This window comes from Myripristis murdjan, chromosome 8 (assembly GCF_902150065.1).
Source record: "Myripristis murdjan chromosome 8, fMyrMur1.1, whole genome shotgun sequence".
Lineage (NCBI taxonomy): Eukaryota > Metazoa > Chordata > Actinopteri > Holocentriformes > Holocentridae > Myripristis > Myripristis murdjan.
The window spans coordinates 35,875,425-35,899,652 of record NC_043987.1 but is presented as its reverse complement, the minus strand read 5'-3'; the positions used below and the strand labels follow the sequence as shown (position 1 = coordinate 35,899,652).

Sequence of the window (24,228 nt, the reverse complement as noted above, 5' to 3'; positions counted from 1 at the left end):
TTCTGCTTGTTGCCTCTCCTTAGCAGTGGTTTCCTAGCAGCTATTTGACCATGAAGGCCTGATTTGCGCAGTCTCCTCTTAACAGTTGTTCTAGAGATGGGTCTGCTGCTAGAACTCTGTGAGGCATTTATCTGCTCTCTGATCTGAGCTGCTGTTAACTTGTGATTTCTGAGGCTGGTGACTCGGATGAACTTGTCCTCAGAAGCAGAGGTGACTCTTGGTCTTCCTTTCCTGGGTCGGTCCTCATGTGTGCCAGTTTCGTTGTAGCGCTTGATGGTTTTTGCGACTCCACATTTAAAGTTTTTGCAATTTTCCGGACTGACTGACCTTCATTTCTTAAAGTAATGATGGCCACTTGTTTTTCTTTAGTTATTTTTATTTTATTTTATTCAATTTATAAAGGACAGTGTGCACTTTCATTAGCTATTCAAGGAATAAAAAGATGAGTGCACCAGATTTAGCAAGAAAGCTAATTTCCATCCGTAGTCCTTACAAATAACATTAAAACAATCAACACAGTAAAACAAACATTAAAACGATTAACACAGTAAAACAAACATTAAAACAAACAGACCTGCACCTATCACATACCAATATACACAACATAAACACTACAGGCAGGCCATACAAACATAAATAAACAACCTAACCATTCCTAATGTAAAGTGCAGTGTAAAAGATGCCAGTTAGGTAGTAGAAATTATTATTGTATACTTAAAGTGCCAATGTAGAATATTAAAGACATGAGGTTATTGGTATCATCAAATGTGATTGCAGATATTTTAAATACCAACCATGGTAATTCAGAACTACAGTTAGCTGATTGGTTCTTGCCATAATATGAATTTTAACAGTTGTCCAATAGGGCTGTCGGCTGTGTAGTAACCTGACTTCTGCACAACACAACTGATGGTCCCAACCCCATTGATAAAGCAAGAAATTCCACTAATTAACCCTGATGAGGCACACCTGTGAAGTGAAAACCATTTCAGGTGACTACCGCTTATGGAGAGAATGCCAAGAGTGTGCAAAGCAGTAATCAGAGCAAAGGGTGGCTATTTTGAAGAAACTAGAATATAAAACATGTTTTCAGTTATTTCCCCTTTTTTTGTTAAGTACATAACTCCACATGTGTTCATTCATAGTTTTGATTCCTTCAGTTAGAATCTACAATGTAAATAGTCATGAAAATAAAGAAAACGCATTGAATGAGAAGGTGTGTCCAAACTTTTGGCCTGTACTGTACATATCTACATATCTACGCATCTACGCATCTACATATCTACATATCTACATATCATCATATCCACATACATGTAGGAATGTAGGAATTTCGTTGTACATTGTACAGTGACAATAAAGTCTGCCAAGTTTGTTCTGCGTTCTGCGTTCTGCGTTGAGCTGTGTGGGGTGAAGCAGCCGTCCTCCTGGCTCTCCTCCTCTGCCCCGTCCATACCTCCAGCTGCTGTTTTCATCTTCACAGTTCACAGTTTAAAATGGTTGGACTAACGAGGCTCATCAGGTTTTATTCATCACTGATTTATCTGTCTGGTCTTCGTTTGGAAATATTCTGCCTCTTAGCTCTCATGAGTCTTACTTTCCTCTTTTTCCCATTTCTGTTTTTTTCTGTAAGTTAATCTTTTGTTCTGCTGTTTGTGTCTGTTGTGTGCGCTCGGCTGTGGTCAGGCACGTGCACGTCCATGGAGAGAATCTGACATGTCCATGAATGAAGTTTGACTGATTGCAGCGTCTGGCTCTTTAACCCTGAGCGTCGTGTCCAGCGTTGGTCTGTAATGTGAATTTGTTGGACTAGAAAACTGGAAAATGAAAAAAAAAAAAAAAAAAATCTGGGGAAACCACGTATGAATGAGTGAACCGCCAGAGCAGATGAACGGGTGACTTTCTGTTTCTGTCAGCAGCCTCGACCCTCTGGAAGACCCTCGGGGACCCCCGCAGGCGACACAGGGCGACGCCGAGACCCTCAGGGGCCCCTCAGAGTCCAGCTCTCCAGAAACTGAGAGAGAGAGAGAGAGAGGGGAGAGAGAGAGAGAGAGAGAGAGAGAGAGAGAGAGAGAGAGATGGCTGAGCGAGGTAAACAGTGAATGGAGAGAGAGCGGAAGTAGACTCAGCTGCAGACATGAGAGTGTGTGTGTGTGTGTGTCAGGACAGGAAAGAGAAACAGAGACTGAAAGTGTGTGTGTGTGTGGTGGGGGGGTGGGAAAGGGATTTCCTTCCTCACTGGTCAGTTTGGAAATTTGATGACATGACAAACAGAAAAAGACAAGTGACAAAAACAAACAAGCAAACAAACAAACAAACAAACAAAAATGATGACAGGTTTTCTTCTTTGGTTTCCTGGAACTGAAAATCCTGACACAAAGTCAGATTTTCAACAGGGGACGACTTTTACAGGCCGTAAAACTGTTTTGTAAAACTTAAATATCAATCTGTCTATCTGTCTATCTGTCTATCTCTCTCTCTATGTATATATATATATATATAGAGAGAGAGAGAGAGAGAGAGAGAGAGAGAGAGACAGATAGACAGATTGATATAATCACACACATATCTTGGCTGAAAAGGGAACTCCGGGCCCGTTGCGGTTTGAGGTGCCAACATGGGTTTGATGTCAGAGTTTCACTTTCTGTGCGTCCAGGATGAAGCCTTATTTAAACCTCCGCCTCAGACAGTCTGCAGAACACCCAGAGGAACCTCAACCAGAACCTCAACCACAACTTCAACCGCATCCAGAACCTCGACCAGAACCTCAACCCTAACCTCGACCAGAACCTCAATCACATCCAGAACTTCAACCAGAACCTCAACCACATCCAGAACCTCAACCAGAACCTCAACCACATCCAGAACCTGAACCCGACACAGAAGCAGGTGAACCACACCAACAACCTGAACCAGAGCCTCCTGCGCCAGATCCAGGACCAGATCCAGAATAACCAGAATCTGAACCAGACCCAGAACCAGCAGAACCATATCTAGAACCGGATCCAGAACCAGAACCAGATCCAGAGCCTCCAGATCCAGACCCAGAACCAGATCCAGAGCCTCCAGATCCAGACCCAGAAACAGGCCCAGAGGCTCCAGATCCAGACCCAGAAACAGGCCCAGAGGCTCCAGAACCAGACCCAGGACTAGACCCAGAAGCTGAGCCATGTCTCCGTCGGCCTCCAGCCTCCTCCTCCTCCAGCTGCTCAGCCTGCTGCTGAGGGCGGTTGCCATGCCGACCTGCGAGCTCCGAGGCAACGTGGTCCAGGAGGCCCACGACCTGCTGAGAGACCTGGTAGGACCCTGACCTCTGACCTTTATTTCTCCAGGGAAGGTTACCATGACGACCAGTCTTGCACTGGGGGCAGCTGCTAGTAGGTCTGATGTGATGACGTCGGCGGTGGAACGTTTTGACCCAACTTGGAGATCTCAGAGTAGAGTTCCTGAAGTTGAGTTCACAGAGTAGAGTTCTCAGAGTAGAGTTCCTGAAGTAGAGTTCTCAGAGTAGATTTCCTTAAGTAGAGTTCTCAGAGTAGAATTCTCAGAGTAGAGTTCCTGAAGTAGAGTTCTCAGAGTAGAGTTCTCAGAGTAGAGTTCCTGAGGTAGAGTTCTCAGAGTAGAGTTCCTGAAGTAGAGTTCTCAGAGTAGAGTTCCTGAAGTAGAGTTCCTGAAGTAGAGTTCCTGAAGTAGAGTTCTCAGAGTAGAGTTCCTGAAGTAGAGTTCTCAGAGTAGAGTTCTCAGAGTAGATTTCCTGAAGTAGAGTTCTCAGAGTAGAGTTCCTGAAGTAGAGTTCTCAGAGTAGAGTTCCTGAAGTAGAGTTCTCAGAGTAGAGTTCTCAGAGTAGATTTCCTGAAGTAGAGTTCTCAGAGTAGAGTTCCTGAAGTAGAGTTCTCAGAGTAGAGTTCTTAGAGTAGAGTTCCTGAAGTAGAGTTCTCAGAGTAGAGTTCCTGAAGTAGAGTTCCTGAAGTAGAGTTCTCAGAGTAGAGTTCTCAGAGTAGAGTTCCTGAAGTAGAGTTCCTGAAGTAGAGTTCTCAGAGTAGAGTTCTCAGAGTAGAGTTCTCAGAGTAGAGTTCCTGAAGTAGAGTTCTCAGAGTAGAGTTCTCAGAGTAGAGTTCTCAGAGTAGAGTTCCTGAAGTAGAGTTCTCAGAGTAGAGTTCTCAGAGTAGAGTTCTCAGAGTAGAGTTCCTGAAGTAGAGTTCTCAGAGTAGAGTTCCTGAAGTAGAGTTCTCAGAGTAGAGTTCCTGAAGTAGAGTTCCTGAAGTAGAGTTCTCAGAGTAGAGTTCTCAGAGTAGAGTTCTCAGAGTAGAGTTCCTGAAGTAGAGTTCTCAGAGTAGAGTTCTCAGAGTAGAGTTCCTGAAGTAGAGTTCTCAGAGTAGAGTTCTCAGAGTAGAGTTCCTGAAGTAGAGTTCTCAGAGTAGAGTTCCTGAAGTAGAGTTCTCAGAGTAGAGTTCCTGAAGTAGAGTTCCATCTTGATGACAAACGTTCCTCTGTCTGCTGTTCCCTGTGTGGCCTGCAGGGGGGGCCGCTGCCAGTCCACTGCCTGCAGTACAACTCTGTGGTTTCCTTCCCGAGCTCCGCCCTCCCCGCCGGGTCCGGCCGGCCTCAGGTTCGAGCGCTCTCACATTGTTACTGACAGCATGAAGCTTTCCTCATGACACGTGACTCACATCTCACTCTGATTGGTCCCCGCAGTGCCGCCGGACATTATGGGTCGTCTACGAGACCCTGAAGGGGGCGGGGCAAGTGTTTGAGGACAATGAAGTTCCTGTTGGTGAGGGCGGGGTTTCCTGGGACTCCCAGAAACTGGACAACTTCCAGAACCTTCTGTACCGCCTGGTGGAGGACGGGAGCTGTGTGAGTACCAATCAATCAATCAGTCAGTCAATCAATCAGTCAATCAATCAGTCAATCAATCAATCAATCAGCCAATCAATCAATCAATCAATCAGCCAATCAATCAATCAATCAGTCAATCAATAAATCAATCAGTCAGTCAATCAATCAGTCAATCAATAAATCAATCAGTCAGTCAATCAATCAATCAGTCAATCAGTCAGTCTCTCTCTCTCTCTCTCTCTCTCTCTCTCTCTCTCTCTCTCTCTCTCTCTCTCTCTGTGTAGCTGTCCAGGGTGAACGGCTCAGAGGTTTTGTCTTCCTACTTCAGCAACCTGACCTCCGTCCTGCAGCAGCAGGTACACACACTGTACACACACTGTACACACACCTGTACACACACCTGTACACACACACTGTACACACACTGTACACACACTGTACACACACCTGTACACACACTGTACACACACACTGTACACACACTGTACACACACCTGTACACACACTGTACACACACTGTACACACACCTGTACACACACTGTACACACACACTGTACACACACCTGTACACACACCTGCACACCTGGAAGCACTGGTCAGTGCACTAACCAATGGGGGTGGGGGGTGTGTCCTCTGGCAGGGCAGCGCTGGCTGTGGTTGGCTGTTGCTGCGGAGGGATCTGCTGCTGGCTCTGCGCTCCGGCCTGCAGCAGCATCACCTGAGCTGCTTCTCCTGAAGCCAGAGCACCTGAACACACACACACACACTGCTGCCCGAACATACACACACACACACACACACACACACACACACACACACACACACACACTGTCTGGACACACACACACACACACACACACACAGACACTGCCCGAACATACACACACACACACACACACACACACACACACTGCCTGAACACACACACACACACTGCTGCCCGAACATACACACACACACACACACACACACACACACACACACACACACATACACTGCCTGAACACACACACACACACACACACACACACACACATACACTGCCTGAACACACACACACACACACACACACACACACACACACACACACACACTGTCTGAACACACACACACACACACACACACACACACACACACACACACACACACACTGCCTAAACACACACACACACACACACACACACACACATGCACACACACTTTATACTTGGAACTATTATGGAACATGTTTTTATCTATTTATTGATTTTAATTGACAGAATTTAAGTGGCAGAGTTTATTTTTCTATTTATTTATTTTTTCTTATTTATTTAAAATATTGAATAGGTTTCTATTTACATTCATATTTATTTATTTATTATATTTATAATTGGCAGGTGTTTGATCTGTATATTGTAACTGATCTATTCACTGATATTTATTGGCAGCATTAAAGTTATTTTTTTATCTCCCATATTTCCAAACTGTATTTTACTCAACAGAAAATGAATAAATTATTTTTTCTACTGAACATCTGAATTCAGGTGTTGTTTGTTGATCTGCACTGTAACAGAGGCTTTGAACCTGTGAGGAGATATTGCTGAGGTGATTTACATGAAAAATGACAGTTTGTGTGTCTGATGATGAAAACTAACATGCAGCCAAAACACAGAAATTTCTCCAGTTTCCAGTCTGCTCCTCTGCACTTTGTTCCAAAAGGGTGAGACTAAAACGAGGCCAAAGCAATTATACTTTTTGGTTGTTGTTGTTTTTTAATGTAACAATTTATTTAATTTATTAAAACATAATGAAATGATACCTTTAAGGAAGTCACTTTGTGACCACGAGCAGAACATGAGCCGGTCAGTCAGAGCGCCAAGCGGACGCACAGCAGCTCCATGAAGGCCTGAGGCTCCCACAAACACACTCCAACATCTGGCAGAAACACCCACAGACACACTCCAACATCTGGCAGAAACTCCCACAGACACTCCAACATCTGGCAGAAACTCCCACAGACACTCCAACATCTGGCAGAAACTCCCACAGACACTCCAACATCTGGCAGAAACTCCCAGACACACACTCCAACATCTGGCAGAAACTCCCACAGACACTCCAACATCTGGCAGAAACACCCACAGACACACTCCAACATCTGGCAGAAACACCCACAGACACACTCCAACATCTGGCAGAAACACCCACAGACACACTCCAACATCTGGCAGAAACTCCCACAGACACTCCAACATCTGGCAGAAACTCCCACAGACACACTCCAACATCTGGCAGAAACTCCCATAGACACTCCAACATCTGGCAGAAACTCCCACAGACACTCCAACATCTGGCAGAAACTCCCACAGACACTCCAACATCTGGCAGAAACACCCACAGACACACTCCAACATCTGGCAGAAACTCCCACACACACACTCCAACATCTGGCAGAAACTCCCACAGACACTCCAACATCTGGCAGAAAGCGTCTGGGTTCAGGATGGAACTCTGGGAAACTCCTGCAGGTGGACCAGTGTGTGTGCAGTGTGTGTGTGCAGTGTGTGTGCAGTGTGTGTGTGCAGTGAGTGTGTGCAGTGTGTGTGTGCAGTGAGTGTCCAGTGTGTGTGCAGTGTGTGTGTGCAGTGTGTGTGTGCAGTGAGTGTGTGCAGTGTGTGTGTGCAGTGAGTGTCCAGTGTGTGTGTGCAGTGTGTGTACAGTGTGTGTGTGCAGTGAGTGTGTGCAGTGTGTGTGTGCAGTGTGTGTGCAGTGTGTGTGCAGTGTGTGTGTGCAGTGTGTGTGCAGTGTGTGTGCAGTGTGTGTGCAGTGTGTGTGTGCAGTGAGTGTCCAGTGTGTGTGTGCAGTGTGTGTACAGTGTGTGTGTGCAGTGAGTGTGCAGTGTGTGTGCAGTGTGTGTACAGTGTGTGTGTGCAGTGTGTGTGCAGTGTGTGTGCAGTGTGTGTGTGTGTGCAGTGTGTGTACAGTGTGTGTGTGCAGTGAGTGTGCAGTGTGTGTGCAGTGTGTGTGTGTGTGTGCAGTGTGTGTGCAGTGTGTGTGTGCAGTGTGTGTGCAGTGTGTGTGCAGTGAGTGTGCAGTGTGTGTGCAGTGTGTGTGTGTGTGTGCAGTGTGTGTACAGTGTGTGTGTGCAGTGTGTGTGCAGTGTGTGTGTGCAGTGAGTGTGCAGTGTGTGTGTGCAGTGACTGTGTGCAGTGTGTGTGTGCAGTGTGTGTGCAGTGTGTGTGCAGTGTGTGTGCAGTGTGTGTGTGCAGTGAGAGTGCAGTGTGTGTGCAGTGACTGTGTGCAGTGTGTGTGCAGTGTGTGTGTGCAGTGTGTGTGCAGTGTGTGTGCAGTGTGTGTACAGTGTGTGTGTGCAGTGTGTGTGTGCAGTGTGTGTGCAGTGTGTAAGGCTCATTGTATCAAGGCTGTAGGTGTCACTTCAACAGTGGACAGTGGGGGGCAGTGTTGTGCAAGAAGCAGCTCAGTTAGGGTTAGGGTGAGGTACAGGCTTCCACCTGGAGCAAAGCTGAGCGTGGCTCAGGTGTCATGTCCCTGTGCAGCGCCCCCTTGTGGAAACAGCAGAGTGTCTTGTGTCCCTCTGAGCTCCATGGGCCTGTTGCTCTGAAAATGCGTTGCTGTCTTGAGGCTGAAAGTGACTGAGCAGCAAACAGCAGCTCTGAGGTCAGTGCTGCAGGTTTCTCTGCGGTCTGGAGCTCATTATCCAGACAGTGATGGTGGCCTCCATAGGGGGCGCCAGCGAGCGTCCTCTCTCGGCTTCTGTAAAACAGTGTGAGAGTTTCTGGCCTACATTCATGTTCATTAGTTGCAAACAGACATGTTCAGTTCACCGTTCACCACAAACATGAACGTCCCCTGTTTTTCTACTTTAGTCAAATCATGTCTGACTGAACAAATAAAATACAAATTGCAGCAGGAAAACTTTTCATGTATGTATTTGCACAGCCACTGACTAAAATGAGATATCTGCAAATAAAAAATATCAATACTACTTCTTATTATTTCTGAAACTATTGGCGTTAACTGCATATAAAAAAAGAATTTAAAAAAAGCAGAGAAGATTCTAGAACTGTCTGGGGACTTCACAGGTCAAAGGTCAAAGTTCAAAACATGAACTGTATTGTATTATAAGCATCTGCTTACAACCATGGTTCTCAAAGTGTCTCCCATGATTGATTTGGGGAGCTTACTTATGTGATTACACATCAGGCAATCTGGTATGACACCTCACAGGCGCTCACAGGGCTTAACAAGTAACAGCAACAACAAACACTCAGAGCACCCCTACTGGTAAGATGAGGCTATGTGCTAATGCTCGCGACGACAAGCATGGACAAATTTGTGTCCCCTTCCACTTCATCGTGTGTTGAGAATCCCCCTGCCAAACGATCTAAGCTCAGAAAATATAATGACAGTTACATCAAATTTGGTTTTATTGAGAACAGCCAAGGCAGACCAAAATGCGTTTTATGTCTTCAGATGTTAGCAAATGAAACTTTGAAGCCCGCTAAACTAAAGCGGCATCTGCAAACTCGGCACCCGGAGTATAAAAACAAAACAAAAGACTTTTTTCTTCGCAAGAGCGAGGAATACACTCGCCAGAAAACGACTATGGTGAACATTTCCACAATTTCAAATAACGCACAGAAAATATCCTATCTGCTCTCTCAACAAATAGCTAAGGCCAAGAAGCCACACACCATTGGGGAAGACCTCATAATTCCATCTGCAGAGATAATATGTGAAAACATGTTTGGAAAGGAGTTTGGTAATAAAGTGAAAGCTGTGCCTCTCTCCAACGACACAGTGAAGAGGAGAGTTGAAGATCTCTCCGATGACATTCAGTCACAGCTACTGGATAGATTGCGTCCCTGTCCGCAGTTTTCCATTCAATTGGATGAAGCAACAGACATTGCCTGCGCGGCTGAGTTGATCGTTTTGGTTCGCTATCCATGGGAAAGGAAGATTTTGGAGGATTTTCTGTTTTGCAAGGAGGTGCTAGGGAGGACAACGGGTGAGGAAATCTTTGGAATCTTGGATGCTTTCATGACTGAAGCGGGGCTGAGTTGGGAAAAATGTGTCGCCGTTTGTACGGACGGTGCTGCGGCGATGACAGGTAGAAATAAGGGGGTTATCGCACGCATAAAGGCTGTCAACCCTAAAGTTATTGCTACGCACTGTATGCTTCACCGACAGGCGCTCGCATCCAAAGATATGGAACCAGACCTTCACTCAGTTTTGAACACAGTTGTGACTGCGGTTAATTTTGTGAAGTCAAGGGCACTGCAGACGCGTTTGTTTGCAAAGCTTTGTAAGGAGATGGGTGCTGATCATGACACACTGCTGTTTCACTCGGAAGTGCGATGGCTCTCTCGTGGAAAAGTTTTGCAGCGGGTTTGTGAACTGCGCAATGAGATGTCAGAGTTCATGAGAGAACACAAACCTGACATCGCAGAGTTTTTCTCCAACCCGGAGTGTGTTGCCAAATTGGCCTACCTTGCCGACGTTTTCAACTTGCTCAACGACCTTAACCTCTCTATCCAAGGGGGCTATGCATCCATCCTCGAGGTCAGCGATAAAATCCTCGCCTTCATGAAGAAAACACAGCTATGGAGCAGACGCATACAAGACGGAATAACAGACATGTTCCCCCAACTGACAGAGTTTATCTGCGAAAAAGAAGTGTCTGTGGAGACTGTGGATATAGTGAGAAAGGTAGTCACCTCTCATCTCACTGCGCTGAGTGAGCACTTCAGCTCATACTTCACTGATGTGAACACCGCTGCCTGGGACTGGGTGCGGGATCCGTTTGCTCCAGGTACATATTTGCTCACATATACATACACACACATGAACATAAACTCACACACATTTACTTTTATTCCTAGGTAGGAGGTCCTGCTAACTTGTTCTATTTGTGCATTTCTGTTTGTCTATTTCTGCTTTTTATATTTAGATTTTTAACTGGTAATCAATTTAATTTATTTTAGGTGTGCACAGTGGAAGGCAAAGTAAGAATTTCATTGTGAACACTAGCTGTTTTTACTGTACATATTACAATACATTTCTTGTATCTTGAAGGTGCAACAAGTGACCTCACTGGTAAGGCAGAAGAGGAGCTGTTGGAGTTGTCCTGTGATGGGACATTGAAGGTCAGATTCAGACAACTGGCTCATGAGGACTTTTGGGCCTCCCTCTCACATGAGTATCCTGAGCTCACTACTGAGGCCATGCGGATATTGCTCCCCTTTCCCACCACCTACCTCTGCCAGTCATCATTCTCCACCATGACTGCAATAAAGACAAAGTACAGGGCTCGTTTGCATGTGGAAAACGATCTTAGAGTCTGCCTGTCATCCATCAGTCCAAGACTGGACAAACTGTGTAATGAGAAACAAGCTCATCCTTCTCATTAAGTTAGTGGTGAGTTGACCAAGCTAACAAGCTTAATGCAAATGTTCCACTTAAAATGGGATCAGTTCTGTAATACTGTTACGATAGCTTCTGTTATAAAGCTGCCAGTGACTTCAATAAGAACCAAATCTCTCTCTCTTTCTCTCTCTCTCTCTCTCTCTCTCTCTCTCTCTCTCTCTTTCTGTCTCACTCACACCAGATACCAGATAATGTGCAGAAAGCATGTGGCACAGTGAGCTGCCTTGAAAGCTGCACATCACTGCCCCTTTATTCACCCAACACAAACATTACAAACATCCACACCTTCATTACACAGAGACTTGATAAAGCTGCACAAACACTCAATGTTGATATTTGGCTGTAATACCTGTGAGTAAAATTTTTTCTTGATCATTTTGCATCACTACAACAAAAACAGTTAAATCTTCCACAAATAAAATCTGCTTCTTTTGCTCTGTCAGTACTTCCAGTAATCAATTTCAATAGCAGTCAGTTAACACAGATTTCAGTGCACCTTAATAAAACAATCCAGTCATTAATAACACAATAGTTAATGGTTCTTTGGTTTCTACTTCAAAGGCTCAAACAGAGACCCTGAAGTGCATTAGAAGTAAAATAACAAGCATAAAATAATACATGTATGTTGAGTGGTACATGTAGTTTGCTCAAGCATTGCCCTTTTGCATTGTATGGCATTTGTTTCTTCATTCCATGTGTAGCTGTGTGTGCTGTATATGCTCCAATGTCAGCCAAGCCAAAGTTCATACACACACACACACACACACACACACACACGTTTATTAAAAAAGTTGAAGCACTTACTATTTACTTGAAAGTAAGGTTTAAATGTAGCATTTAAATGTGTTTATTCTGACTATGTCAGTCTTGCTACAGTTCATTTTTTGAAAGCTTTCAAGATGCATTACTTGAAGTGTGTTTTGTACAAATGTAACCTGTTAATAAGTGGTATCCTATTAACATGATTCAAATTGAAATGTGTTTAAGACTGACAATTTTTTGAAGACATAGGCCTCATTACTGATGTGTTCTGTGACAGTGTTTATTTAAGATTTGTTGAGAGCTTTATGCCAACGTGCCAAGGATTTGAGAAAGGACAATAAGTTTATTAAATAAAGCTGAAGCACTTACTGAAAGTCACTATTAGACTGGTAATTTTACATGTCTGTTTTTATTAGGACTATACCAGTCATGCTGCTGCTCATTTTCTGAAGCAAGTCTTGCTACTGTTCTTTTTCTGAAAATATTTAAGATCAGCTGTTACTTGAAAAGTGTGCTGTCAAGTTTTGTACAAGAGCAATTTGAATAAAGCTATTCTGTTTAAAGGTAATTGTATTAGCATGATTCAAATTGTAATATTTCTATTTATGACTGTAAAACAGGTCTGAATAATTTTGATTAAAAAGTTTCACGGCATCAGAGAGTACAAATGTAGATATAAGTATTATGCTTATCAGTGTTGCGAGTGTCAGGGGGTCCCTGGAAAATTTTGACCCCTCCAGGTGGTCCCTGGGCCAAAAAAGTTTGAGAACCCCTGGCTTACAATACATGCTGGTGGGACGATGTGGTCAAAGGTCTGTTCGTGTGATGCATTGCTGGTAATGACTGACAGCACCTGTGCACACCTGGAGCACAGCCTGGCTCACTGTCCTCACCTCTGTATCTGCTGCACGGATGCGCGTGCATGAAGCTGGTGTCGTGAGCGCGCTGTTTGAGGAGCACGGCGGTTAACCAGGAAGGAAGTTCAGCTGAGAGTCACCGCCGCAGCACAGCGCCAACTGACAGCAACTGACTGTAACTCTAACGGACTGTCTGTAACTCTAACGGACTGTCTGTAACTCTAACGGACTGTCTGTAACTCTAACGGACTGTCTAAGTGAACGGGCGGCCGGAGCCTGTGGCCGGGTCCCGCAGTGAGTCCGGGTCCCGCAGTGAGTCCGGGTCCCGCAGTGAGGCCGGGTCCCGCAGTGAGTCCGGGTCCCGCAGTGAGTCCGGGTCCCGCAGTGAGTCCGGGTCCCGCAGTGAGGCCGGGTCCCGCAGTGAGTCCGGGTCCCACAGTGAGTCCGGGCGGTGATCTGTGTTGGAGCGGAGCAGCAGCAGCAGGAGCCTCTCGGCTGCGGAGAGACACACCCGGTGAGTGGAGCCGCTCTCACACGGCTGTGCTGCTGCCGGAGCCTTTCAAGTGTCATTTCAATGCTTTTCAGTGCGTTTCAATGTGTTTCAATTAGTGTTGCAAGGTATACCGAAACTTAGGTATTTTGAAACCTGAAAATAAGGTGATGGGCTGCTAAACAGCTCTAGCTGCTTCAGGTAACCAGCGGCAGTTTCCAAACGGCGAATAAATGAGGAAAACAATATTCAGAGGTGGTGCCATGTTAATATATATTATTATTATATTATTATTACCATGCCCCATGGCAGGGGCAGCTGGCCCATAGAGGGCGATAGTGCATCTCCCTCCTAAAGCCAAACGAAAAAAGAGAGAAAAAAGTTTATTCTGCTGATCTAGGTCTTAATATTATTGTCCAATCAGCAGCCCGAATATCGCTGTGACATCAGCAACCTGAATGTCCAACCAGCTGCCCCGCCCCCTTAATAATAATAATAATAATAATAATAAATTTTATTTGTAAAGCTCTTTTCATAAAAGAATCTCAAAGTGCTACAAAAACCTAAAATAGCAACAAAAACACAGCGAGCAGTAAAACAGTAAAAAATCATCAACAAGGAGAGAACAGCTAAAAGGAAGGAAGAGGAAGAGCACAGGATGAAAATTCAACTAAGGTCAGCTGAAAAACGCCTGCCTGAACAAAAAAGTTTTGAGTCCTGTTTTGAAAGTGTCCACAGACTGGGCTTCCCTTGGGGCGATCTCAGTCCGACTGAAAATCACCCCAGACGCTCTCATAGACTTACATGATGAGATTTTTTTTTTTTTTTTTTTTCACATTTTTGACCCTACAATTCATTTCTATGGGCCCTGGGAGGGCTGTGAAGTGGCAGTGAAGGCAGCGTGACATTAGAGCAGCGTGGCAGTGAAGGCAGCGTGACAGCGAAGGCGGTGTGACAGTGCAGGCGGCGTGACAGCGAAGGCGGCGTGGCAGTGAAGGCGGCGTGGCAGTGTTCATTTTCCCTGCCTGCAGCCTGGACTCAAACCCATCACAGACAGCAAGTCAGCCAGGTAAACAGTGTTTGTGTGTGTGTGTGTGTGTGTATGTGTGTGTCTCCACGTGGGCTGGCTTCCTCTCTCCTGTCTGTCTCTCCACTGTTCCACGACATGTCGTAAACTGCTCCAGCTGTGCAACACAACAACAAGCCGAGTAAACAAGTAAACAAGTAAACAAACCCACGGGACAGAACGGGTGGAGCGGCTGTGTGCTCGGTGTGCTGTCAGCTCTGCTTCCGGAGGTCTGCTCCATGAACCGTTCCAATCCGGCTTCCGTCCTAAACACAGCACAGAAACAGCCTTGGTCAAAATTACCAACGACCTCCTCCATGCAGCTGACTCAGAACTACTAACCATTCTCATCCTCCTCGATCTCACTGCAGCATTTGATACCATCTCCCACCCACTGCTCCTACACCGTCTGGCTGACATTGGGATCACTGGTGCTGCACTCTCATGGTTCACATCATACCTCAGTGACCGCCAACAATTTGTTCAACTTAGGAACCACAAGTCTGGGAGTTCTGGTGTTTCACTGGGTGTCCCCCAGGGGTCAGTTCTGGGCCCACTTCTCTTCATCATTTACCTCCTCCCCCTTGGCTCTCTGCTCCGTCACCATGGAGTCCATTTTCACTTTTACGCTGACGACACACAGGTCTACATCTCCTCCAAACCCAACACTGCCATCCCCCCCACCTCCCTCATCACCTGCCTCGATGACATCCGGAGCTGGATGAGCAGGAACTTCCTCAAGCTGAACGGCGATAAAACCGAGGCCCTACTCATCGGCTCCAAATCTACCCTCACCAAAACCCAACTTACCCCAGTTCCACACATCATCATTGATGGATTCCCTGTACCCTTTGCCCTCCAAGTCAAGAGCCTCAGCATCATTCTGGACAGCACCCTCTCATTTGCACCCCATATTCAAAATGTTACCCGGACTGCTTTCTTTCACCTCCTCAACATCTCCAGGCTCCGCCCATCTCTGTCCCAATCCAGCACTGAAATCCTGGTTCACTCATTCGTCACATCCCGCATCGACTACTGCAACGCCCTCCTCACCGCACTCCCCACCAAACTCATCAATAAACTGCAAATGATTCAGGACTCGGCTGCCCGGATCATCACCCGCACCAAATCATCTGACCACATCACCCCTGTTCTCATCCAACTTCACTGGCTCCCTGTACAATACCGCATCCAGTACAAAAACCTCCTCCTCACCTTTAAAGCTCTCCATAACCTAGCCCCAACTTACCTCCACGACCTCCTTCATGAATACACTCCCTCCCGCACCTCCACTCTTCCTCTCTTAACCATCCCCACGTCACGCCTCAGCACCGTGGGTGCCCGAGCCTTCAGCTGCTCAGCACCCAGGCTCTGGAACTCTCTTCCTCCACATATAAGACTGTCTGACTCCATCACCACATTTAAAACCCACCTCAAAACTCACCTGTTCAGACTGGCACACTCACTCTAACTGGACACTGTGCTCTTCTCCTGCTTTATGCTGCTTTGTCTTGTCCTAATTTATGTTACTGACTCTTCTATGCTATGTTTTCGACTCTTTTATGCTTTTATCTTCTGTAAGGTGACCTTGGGTGACATGAAAGGCGCCTCCAAATAAAATGTATTATTATTATTATTATTATCTGCACCGGGGCTCCCGCGGTGGGCGGGGCCTCGTGCTCTGACACCTCTGCCTGTCGGACAACAAACACACCGCGCGCTCCGGCTGCCCAGGCAACGCACACCCAGCGCACACACTGTCTGAGGTTGCCAATAGCATCGCAGAGAAGTTTGATTGGCAGTGGGTGTGAACAATGGGAGTGTGTGGCCGGGCCAGAGGAGATCAGCTGATGGTCTCACACACACACACACACACACACACACACACGCACACACACGCACACACACACACACAGGTTGGTGTGGCGTCGCCTGCCTCTGATTCCGTGATGAGCTCATTTTCTTTATTTTGCACGTCACTGTTTTTGGTTCATGACACCAGTGGTTCTCAAATGGGGGTATGCGTCCCCTAGGAGTACGTTGGGGTGCTGTAAGTCCCCATGAAATGACCTCACGTGACCTCTACTTCCTGTAAAACAGAACATCTGACACAGTGACATCATCCTGCTCTACTGGCTGTGAATTAACATTTCAACCAATATAACCTTCACAAATCTTTCATCTCACAATGAACTATTATTGTTGTTTATTCTGCAGTCCCGCCTTTCTGTCAGCAGAGGGCGCTGTTGCTGTTCAATTCAATAGAGAACTGCATTCCATGACAGGGCGCTGCTGAACTGGAAGAATCCTCTTCAGGTTATGGCTTGTAGTTCTAACATCTGGCCAGCAGGGGGCTGTGTGTGTGTGCCAACCCGCACATTCACTTTCAACTTCAACTGAATGCAGAAGGAAATCATTTCATTTCCGTGTTTTCAATGGCTTGGACAAAAAACCCATCCCTTCCTCTTGGGTTAGATCAACCAAAACCAAACGGAACGTTGACGAGCAGCAAGGACACACACTCACTCAAAAACTCTAAAACCTTCACAAATCTTTCATCTCACAGTGAACTATTATTATTTTTTTCTGCAGTGCTGCCTTTCTGTCAGCAGAGGGCGCTGTTGCTGTTCATTTCAATAGAGAATTGCATTCCATGTTAGGGCGCAGCTTAACTGGAAGAATCCTCTTCAGGTTATGGCTTGTAGTGTGTGCCACACTACAAGGCTTAGAAAAAAAAACTCATCACTTCCTCTTGGGTTATACCAACCAAACACACACACACACACACACACACACACACACACACTCAGCAGTGTGGCAGCAGAAGCAGCAGCGTCTTCTCTCTCTGGGTTTCCTCTCCAGGTGAAGCTGAAAGTCTCTTGGATTTTGACTCAGCAGGTAAGGATAGACCAGGGATCATTAGAGATGTTTGATGAACAGGCTCCTACATTGTGTTTCAGAGCTGGAGGACTGGAGAGCACACTGGGACCAGCACATGTGGAAAGGCTTTCAAAACGGGGTTAACGTGTTTCAGCATCTAAATATTCATCATGTCATGATATTTAATGTTGACTGAGGGCAAAACCATCTTTGTCTGAAATGTTTTACCTGTGTGTTTTACTGCTGACCAAAGTCTGCGTCAGGTGAGCTGTAATCTGAGCTCCTCATCGATGAAATATGCAAAATAAGTTACAGAACCAGTCTGACAGCTTGGAGAAAGTTGACTTGAGTTCATTTATTTTCCCGTTGATCCACCAAGAAAGCAAAACACTCTGACCAGTTATTGTAGCTGTTATATAATATTTTACATGCAGGTAGGGTTAGAGCAAAGTCGACTGGACTTGATAGATTTCAGAAAATGTTTCTTTCCTCCAAGAAGCTTCTTCAGTTCTGACTGACTGGCAGGGAATCCCAGGTATTTAACCTGTGTGGGGTCACTGTCAGGGGCATTGATACCACTAACATAGGAGCTGCTGGGTGTTAACCATCATCACTGAGAGTGGTTGGAGTCACCTGGTGCCAGGTGTGATCAACCGTTGTCACATGAGGTCAGGTGTGAGTGGTGGTTCAATCTCCTGGGAAGGGATGAGAGGACAGCGTTGTAGATGGAGGACAGGTGGTGTCGGAGGCCTCCTCCTCTGTTGACTGATGGTTTCTCTGCTTTGACACAGATCGCCTCTTTCACTCCTCTTTCAAACCAGCTGTCCTCCCCGTCCACAATATGGACACTGTGGTCCTCAAAGGTGTGTCCTTTCAGGGTATCCGCGGGGTCTTGAAAAGTATTAAAAGGTGATAAATCAATTTTGGGAAAATTAAGACCCTTAAAAAGTATTAAAAAGTCTTATCACGACTTTATAAAGTCTTAAATTTTGAAAGTATTTTTTCTGAATTAGCTGTCCAAGAGTTTGAGTCCCAAAAACATCGTAAAAGTGTGTGAATTTATTCATTTTTATTAAAAAACAAAGATGAACAGGTACATAAAAAAACTAGGCTATTGTGGGTGCGTTCGTAAATTGTCTCTGAGAGCGCCAGGGTGAGCGGGCGGGTGGAAATTCAGAAGCACAAAGTACACTATGTTGTATCAGTGGTCTATAGTCTTTATCACAAACTAAAACTGTGAAGTTAAAAATAGGGATGGTCCGATCCGATCCACTGGATCGATATCGGGTCCGATCCAGGCCAAAATGATTGGATCGGGTATCAAATTTTTTTTATTAGAACCCGTCCGATCCGATCCATAAGCCCAAGCTATCTCATATATCCTCAACTTCACTTTGCGCGACATGCCGTAACACAGACGAGCTGTCGCCATGGTTGCCATGTGCCTGTGTTTTCGTCACGTGACGAACGGACTTAATAAAGCATCTGAAGAAGCATCATGGAAAGGAGTACAGAGACTTTTTACAGGCGAGTGCAAAGAAAAGCGAACCGTTTTTGTTTTGGTGCAGCAAATCTGGGGTCTGTTTCCCAAAGCAGGTTTAGTGAAAACTCTGAGTCTGTTAACCCTGAAATGAGGGAAACTCTGAGTTTTCCGTTTCACAGAGGGAGGGAACTCAAAGCAGAGACAGAGGGGTAACTCCAGCCTGTTTCCCAGAGGGAGGGAACTCAAAGCAGAGACAGAGGGGTAACTCCAGCCTGTTTCACAGAGGGAGGTAACTTAAGCTCTCGGTCAGTTACCGCAGTAACAGACTCCATGAAACTAACCTGGTCAGGACCAGGTGTTTCTCATGAAACCTGGAGTTTCTCTGTGTGTCCGCCCTCTTTCAGCCACACACGGGATTTAACTTCCTCATTCATTCAGTCAGCAGGCGAGTTTTGGTGTGGCATATTAGTTCTGCCGTCTGTTATTTTAAATAAATAAATAAAATAAAAAACAGTCAGTAGGCCTTTATTAGAAGTCCATTAGTAGTTAGGTGGCGAACATGGCATGTCCTTTCGACAGCGATCCCGTGGATGAAGGTGCAGTGTTTCTGCACAGAGAATTAAATATTCGTCGGGAGATGGTTATAAGACCGCGCATAGATGTTTTAGCATTTCCAGACAATTATCTTTTTGAGCGTCACCGTTTCACGCCACCTGAATGAAATAAATTAATAAGCCGGCAGTAATTCAAGCAGTTTTCCCCTGTAATATTAGGCTATTGATTGCAACGGACTCCATTTAAACTTACGCATTGACCCGAGCAGCAATGTTCTCCCACGCCGTCTCCCTCTCCTTTGCCACTGCAGCGCTGCTGCACTTTTTTTTTTTTAAACATGTTCAAACTCGCTGTATGAATGCATTAAGATTTCCAATTCAATTGGGGTGAAAAACGCAGCCTGACGCTTCCCCGTTGCCACGGTGACTCGTCTTATAGCTCTTGTGCACGCGCTTAACTCCAGGTGAAACTACTCCGAGTTGATAAAACTAACTCAAATGCAAAATTTGCACCAAGTTGCACTTTTAATTTATTTCTAACATTTGAATGGTGCAGCTGGGTCTGTTGTGTTTATAAATGCTGTAAAAAGTGATGTGAGCTTTAAGTTTAAGCCACAGCAGTTACACGACTTCAGTTGTTGTCATGTTTTCCTTCTTTCTTTAGGGGATCAGAATAGTTGTTGTACAGTGAATGTGGTGTTTTTAGATGTCAGTATCAAGCAAATTACATCCACGTATTATTAACAACTTTTAGAGTGACAAAAAGAATCAGATCGGAATCGGTATCGGCCGATCCTCAAGGCTGCAGTATCGGTATCAGTATCGGATGTGAAAAAGTGGTATCGAGCCATCCCTAGTTAAAAATATCACTGATGTAAATGGTTACAGCTTGAAGTGGCGGTGAGGTATTAAAAAATATTGAGAAGGTCTTGAAAAAGTCTTAAAAAGGTATTAAAATTAACTTCAAGATTCCTGCATATACCCTGCCTTTGTTCTTCAGGTGTAGGCTGAATGTTGAGTCCTGGCCCCACACAGGTTCAATAACTGGGATTCCCTGCCAGTCAGTCAGAACTGAAGAAGCTTCCTGGAGGAGAAGCGAAACGTCTTCAAAAACCTGCTATCAAGTCCAGCTGACCTTGATTTTAACCTTACTTGAATGTGTGTTGATGTGTTCCACATCAGTCAACGCTGGTTTGTTGGCATTTCCAGACATGCAGATAATCATCTATGGGAGAAGTGAATGCAGTTTTCTCAAAGCCTTCAAAATAAATTAGAACATTCAGGTGTTTGTTTGTGACAAAAGACAGATATTTTGCTCATTTTTTATAACCTGAAAGTGATTGGTGTAATTTTGAAAACCAAACTGTGAACAGCTAAGGGGTTAGCCACCTGTGATGACCTACATTACATTTACGATGTCGTGCACTGCACATATCGAGCAGCATCTGAACAAATAAATCCACCTATTCACATTTTTACTTGCACACATGCGCCTGTAAACCCAGTAGTGAGCTAGAAGGATTGACATGTAAAATGTAGCAGGCAAAGCAACGCCAGTCAAAGGCCACCCAACTGTATGTATGGAATGTCCTCAGCAGTGCAGTTATTTTTTATCAAAATAATAATTTTGGTTGAAAACACCAACAGAATTCAGTGAATCAGTGAATTGAGTGAGTCAAGGGGACAGAGGCTGCCCTCAGAGGCCCCGGGGACGAGCTGCCCCTGAAGTGCTCAGGAGACTTTATTTTCTGAGGGTGTATATCACTTCCTTCACTATGCTCTTGTCAGGGACACATCAGGACGCATTACAAATAATACGTGGTCAAATATCTCCCAGAATCCTCGGCAGCTGGTTTGAGTGATGGGATCACGATGCATCTTTTGTGATCATTTTCACTTTCTTCTGTTTTTCCTCTGAGGGACCAACGATCCATCGATGGCGACTCCAGTAGTGCTGCTCTTCCGAGTTCTGGAGGATCTGGGAGAAAAAGAGCTAAAATCATTCAAGTGTTTCCTGCAGCAACCCGGCATCCTGAATGAGCTCCCGGCCATCCCAAAGAGCCGACTGGAGACGGCAGACAGGCAGGACACGCTGGACGAAATGGTCAAGACCTACAGCGAGTACACTGTGGAAGTCACCAAGATGGTTTTGACTAAGATGAACAAGAATGACCTCGTTCAGCAGTTGGCACACTGCCCAAGTCCAGAAGGTAAGTCTGGGGAAGGTTAGAAAAAGGGACATCTTAGAAAGTTAACACATTATCAGATCATTCACTCTGTGTAGAGGTGAAGCTGCATCAATGTGCACCATGTAAATATAAATATATTTATATTTAAAAAAAAAAAAAAAAAAAAAAAAAAGGCTAAAGGTGTCTCTGGTTTATTAGACTTAAAAGTGGATGTGCTGCTAGGAGGAGATTAAAAGACAGAAGATAAATAGGTGGGGTTATATGTTGATCAAAATAAGATTACACATACAAAACACTGTTAGGCCTGAAAGTCTGGCAAGGCAAATGTCTAATAGCCTGAGAAACACTGATTGCACAGGGATGAGAGGAAGGTTCCAGACATGAGAGGAGTCAGTGAGTGAAGTGGTTGCAGCCAAACTTTAGTATCAATAATGCTTGTCCGGACCATAATGACCTCCAGTGCTGCACATGAACTATAGCAATGCTTTATTAAGGACGGTCCACAAAGGTATTATGGCTATTTCACATTACCAATGCATGTGTTGTCCAAAACGTAATCTCAAAAGTAATTTATATATAATCAAGAACAGCAGAAATTGAAAGGAAGTCACACAAAAGAAGACAATGCAATTAAGATTTACTACTGCATCCTCTAGTTGATATCATCTGTTGTTATTTCTTTATTCAGCCATTCTTGCTGACTGCCGGAGAAATCTCAAATTCAACCTGAACGAGAAGTTTAAGGATTTGTTTGAAGGAATCAAAAGAGCAGGAAAGTCGACACCTCTGAATCAGATCTACACAGAGCTGTACATCACAGAGGGAGGGAGTGGAGAGATCAATACTGAACATGAGGTCAGACAGATTGAAACAGCATCCAGGAAACCAGACACACCAGAAACACTTATCACATGTGAGGACATCTTTACACCTTTACCTGGAAGAGATGGACCAATCAGAACAGTGATGACAAAGGGAGTGGCTGGCATTGGGAAAACAGTCTTAACACAGAAGTTCACTCTGGACTGGACTGAAGACAAAGCCAACCAGCATGTCCAATTCACATTTCCATTCACGTTCAGAGAGCTGAATCTGCTGAGAGGGAAAAAGTTGAGCTTGGTGGAACTTGTTCATCACTTCTTCACTGAGACCAAAGAAGCAGGAATCAGCAGGTTTGAGCAGTTCCAGGTTGTGTTGATCTTTGACGGTCTGGATGAGTGTCGACTTCCTCTGGACTTCAACAACAACCAGATCCTGACTGATGTTACAGAGTCCACCTCAGTGGACGTTCTGCTGACAAACCTCATCAAGAGGAAACTGCTTCCCTCTGCTCACCTCTGGATAACCACACGACCTGCAGCAGCCAATCAGATCCCTCCTGAGTGTGTTGATGTGTTTACAGAAGTGATAGGCTTCACTGACCCACAGAAGGAGGAATACTTCAGGAAGAGATTCAGAGATGAGGAGCAGGCCAACAGAATCATCTCCCACATCAAGACATCACGAAGCCTCCACATCATGTGCCACATCCCAGTCTTCTGCTGGATCACTGCTACAGTTCTGGAGGACGTGTTGAAGACCAGTGAGGGAGGAGACCTGCCCAAGACCCTGACTGAGATGTACATCCACTTCCTGCTGGTTCAGTTCAAAGTGCAGAACATCAAGTATCATGGGAGAGCTGCGACAGATCCACACTGGACTCCAGAGACCAGGGAGATGATCCTGTCTCTGGGAAAACTGGCTTTTGAGCAGCTGGAGAAAGGCAACCTGATCTTCTATGAAGCAGACCTGGTAGAGTGTGGCATTGATATCAGAGCAGCCTCAGTGTACTCAGGAGTGTTCACACAGATCTTTAAAGAGGAGCGTGGGCTGTACCAGGACAAGGTTTTCTGCTTCATCCATTTGAGCCTTCAGGAGTTTCTGGCGGCTCTTTATGTCTTTCTGACATTCATCAACTCTGGAGTCAATCTGCTGACAGAAGGACAATCAACCTCCCAACTAAAACACCTCCTCCAGAGTGCTGTGGACAAGGCCTTACAGAGTCCAAATGGACACCTGGACCTGTTCCTGCGCTTCCTCCTGGGTCTTTCACTGCCGGCCACTCAGACTCTCCTACAAGGCCTGCTGACACAGACAGGAAGTAGCTCACAGACCAATCAGGAAACAGTCCAGTACATCAAAGAGAAGATCAGGGACAATCCCTCTCCAGAGAGAAGCATCAACCTGTTCCACTGTCTGAATGAGCTGAATGACCATTCTCTAGTGAAGGAGATCCAACAGTACCTGAGTTCAGGAAGTCTCTCCACAGCCAGTCTCTCCCCTGCTCAGTGGTCAGCTCTGGTCTTCATCTTACTGACATCAGAAGAAGATCTGGAGGTGTTTGACTTGAAGAAATACTCTGCTTCAGAGGAGGCTCTTCTGAGGCTGCTACCAGAGGTCAAAGCCTCCAGGAAATCTGTGTAAGTTCATAGAAAACCGGACATATTAAACAGATAACATGATGTTTTCTACACAAGCGAAAAATATCTTCAGTGTTATGGTGTTCCTTTTTTATTCCTCCTCAGGCTTAGTGGCTGTAATCTGTCAGAGAGAAGCTGTGCAGCTCTGGCCTCAGTTCTCAGCTCACAGTCCTCTAGTCTGAGAGAGCTGGACCTGAGTCACAACGATCTGCAGGATTCAGG

General features: G+C 45.4%; 2 protein-coding genes across 2 annotated transcripts; both read left to right on the top strand.

The window, feature by feature from the left end:
- The first annotated feature begins 3,169 nt into the window (after positions 1-3,169).
- LOC115363563 (interferon alpha-1-like) lies at positions 3,170-5,576 on the top strand. Its single transcript, XM_030057834.1, has 5 exons — positions 3,170-3,298; positions 4,520-4,609; positions 4,696-4,857; positions 5,124-5,195; positions 5,481-5,576. Exons 1-5 carry the CDS (start codon positions 3,170-3,172, stop codon positions 5,574-5,576), a joined length of 549 nt encoding a protein of 182 aa, XP_029913694.1.
- Positions 5,577-13,333: 7,757 nt separating this feature from the next.
- On the top strand, positions 13,334-24,010 carry LOC115363506 (protein NLRC3-like). Its single transcript, XM_030057764.1, has 3 exons — positions 13,334-13,399; positions 21,278-21,568; positions 22,236-24,010. The coding sequence occupies exons 2-3, from the start codon at positions 21,295-21,297 to the stop codon at positions 24,008-24,010; spliced, it is 2,049 nt and encodes a 682-aa protein (XP_029913624.1). The 5' UTR covers positions 13,334-13,399; positions 21,278-21,294.
- Positions 24,011-24,228: the final 218 nt, after the last annotated feature.

Excerpts from the sequence above, each read along its gene's own strand:
- LOC115363563 (XM_030057834.1), top strand. The coding sequence starts at position 3,170 with ATGTCTCCGTCGGCCTCCAGCCTCCTCCTCCTCCAGCTGCTCAGCCTG. Across the intron at positions 3,299-4,519 it reads ACGACCTGCTGAGAGACCTG|GGGGGGCCGCTGCCAGTCCA; the intron begins GTAGGACCCTGA and ends TGTGGCCTGCAG. Across the intron at positions 4,858-5,123 it reads TGGTGGAGGACGGGAGCTGT|CTGTCCAGGGTGAACGGCTC; the intron begins GTGAGTACCAAT and ends CTCTCTGTGTAG.
- LOC115363506 (XM_030057764.1), top strand. The coding sequence starts at position 21,295 with ATGGCGACTCCAGTAGTGCTGCTCTTCCGAGTTCTGGAGGATCTGGGA. Across the intron at positions 21,569-22,235 it reads ACACTGCCCAAGTCCAGAAG|CCATTCTTGCTGACTGCCGG; the intron begins GTAAGTCTGGGG and ends TTCTTTATTCAG.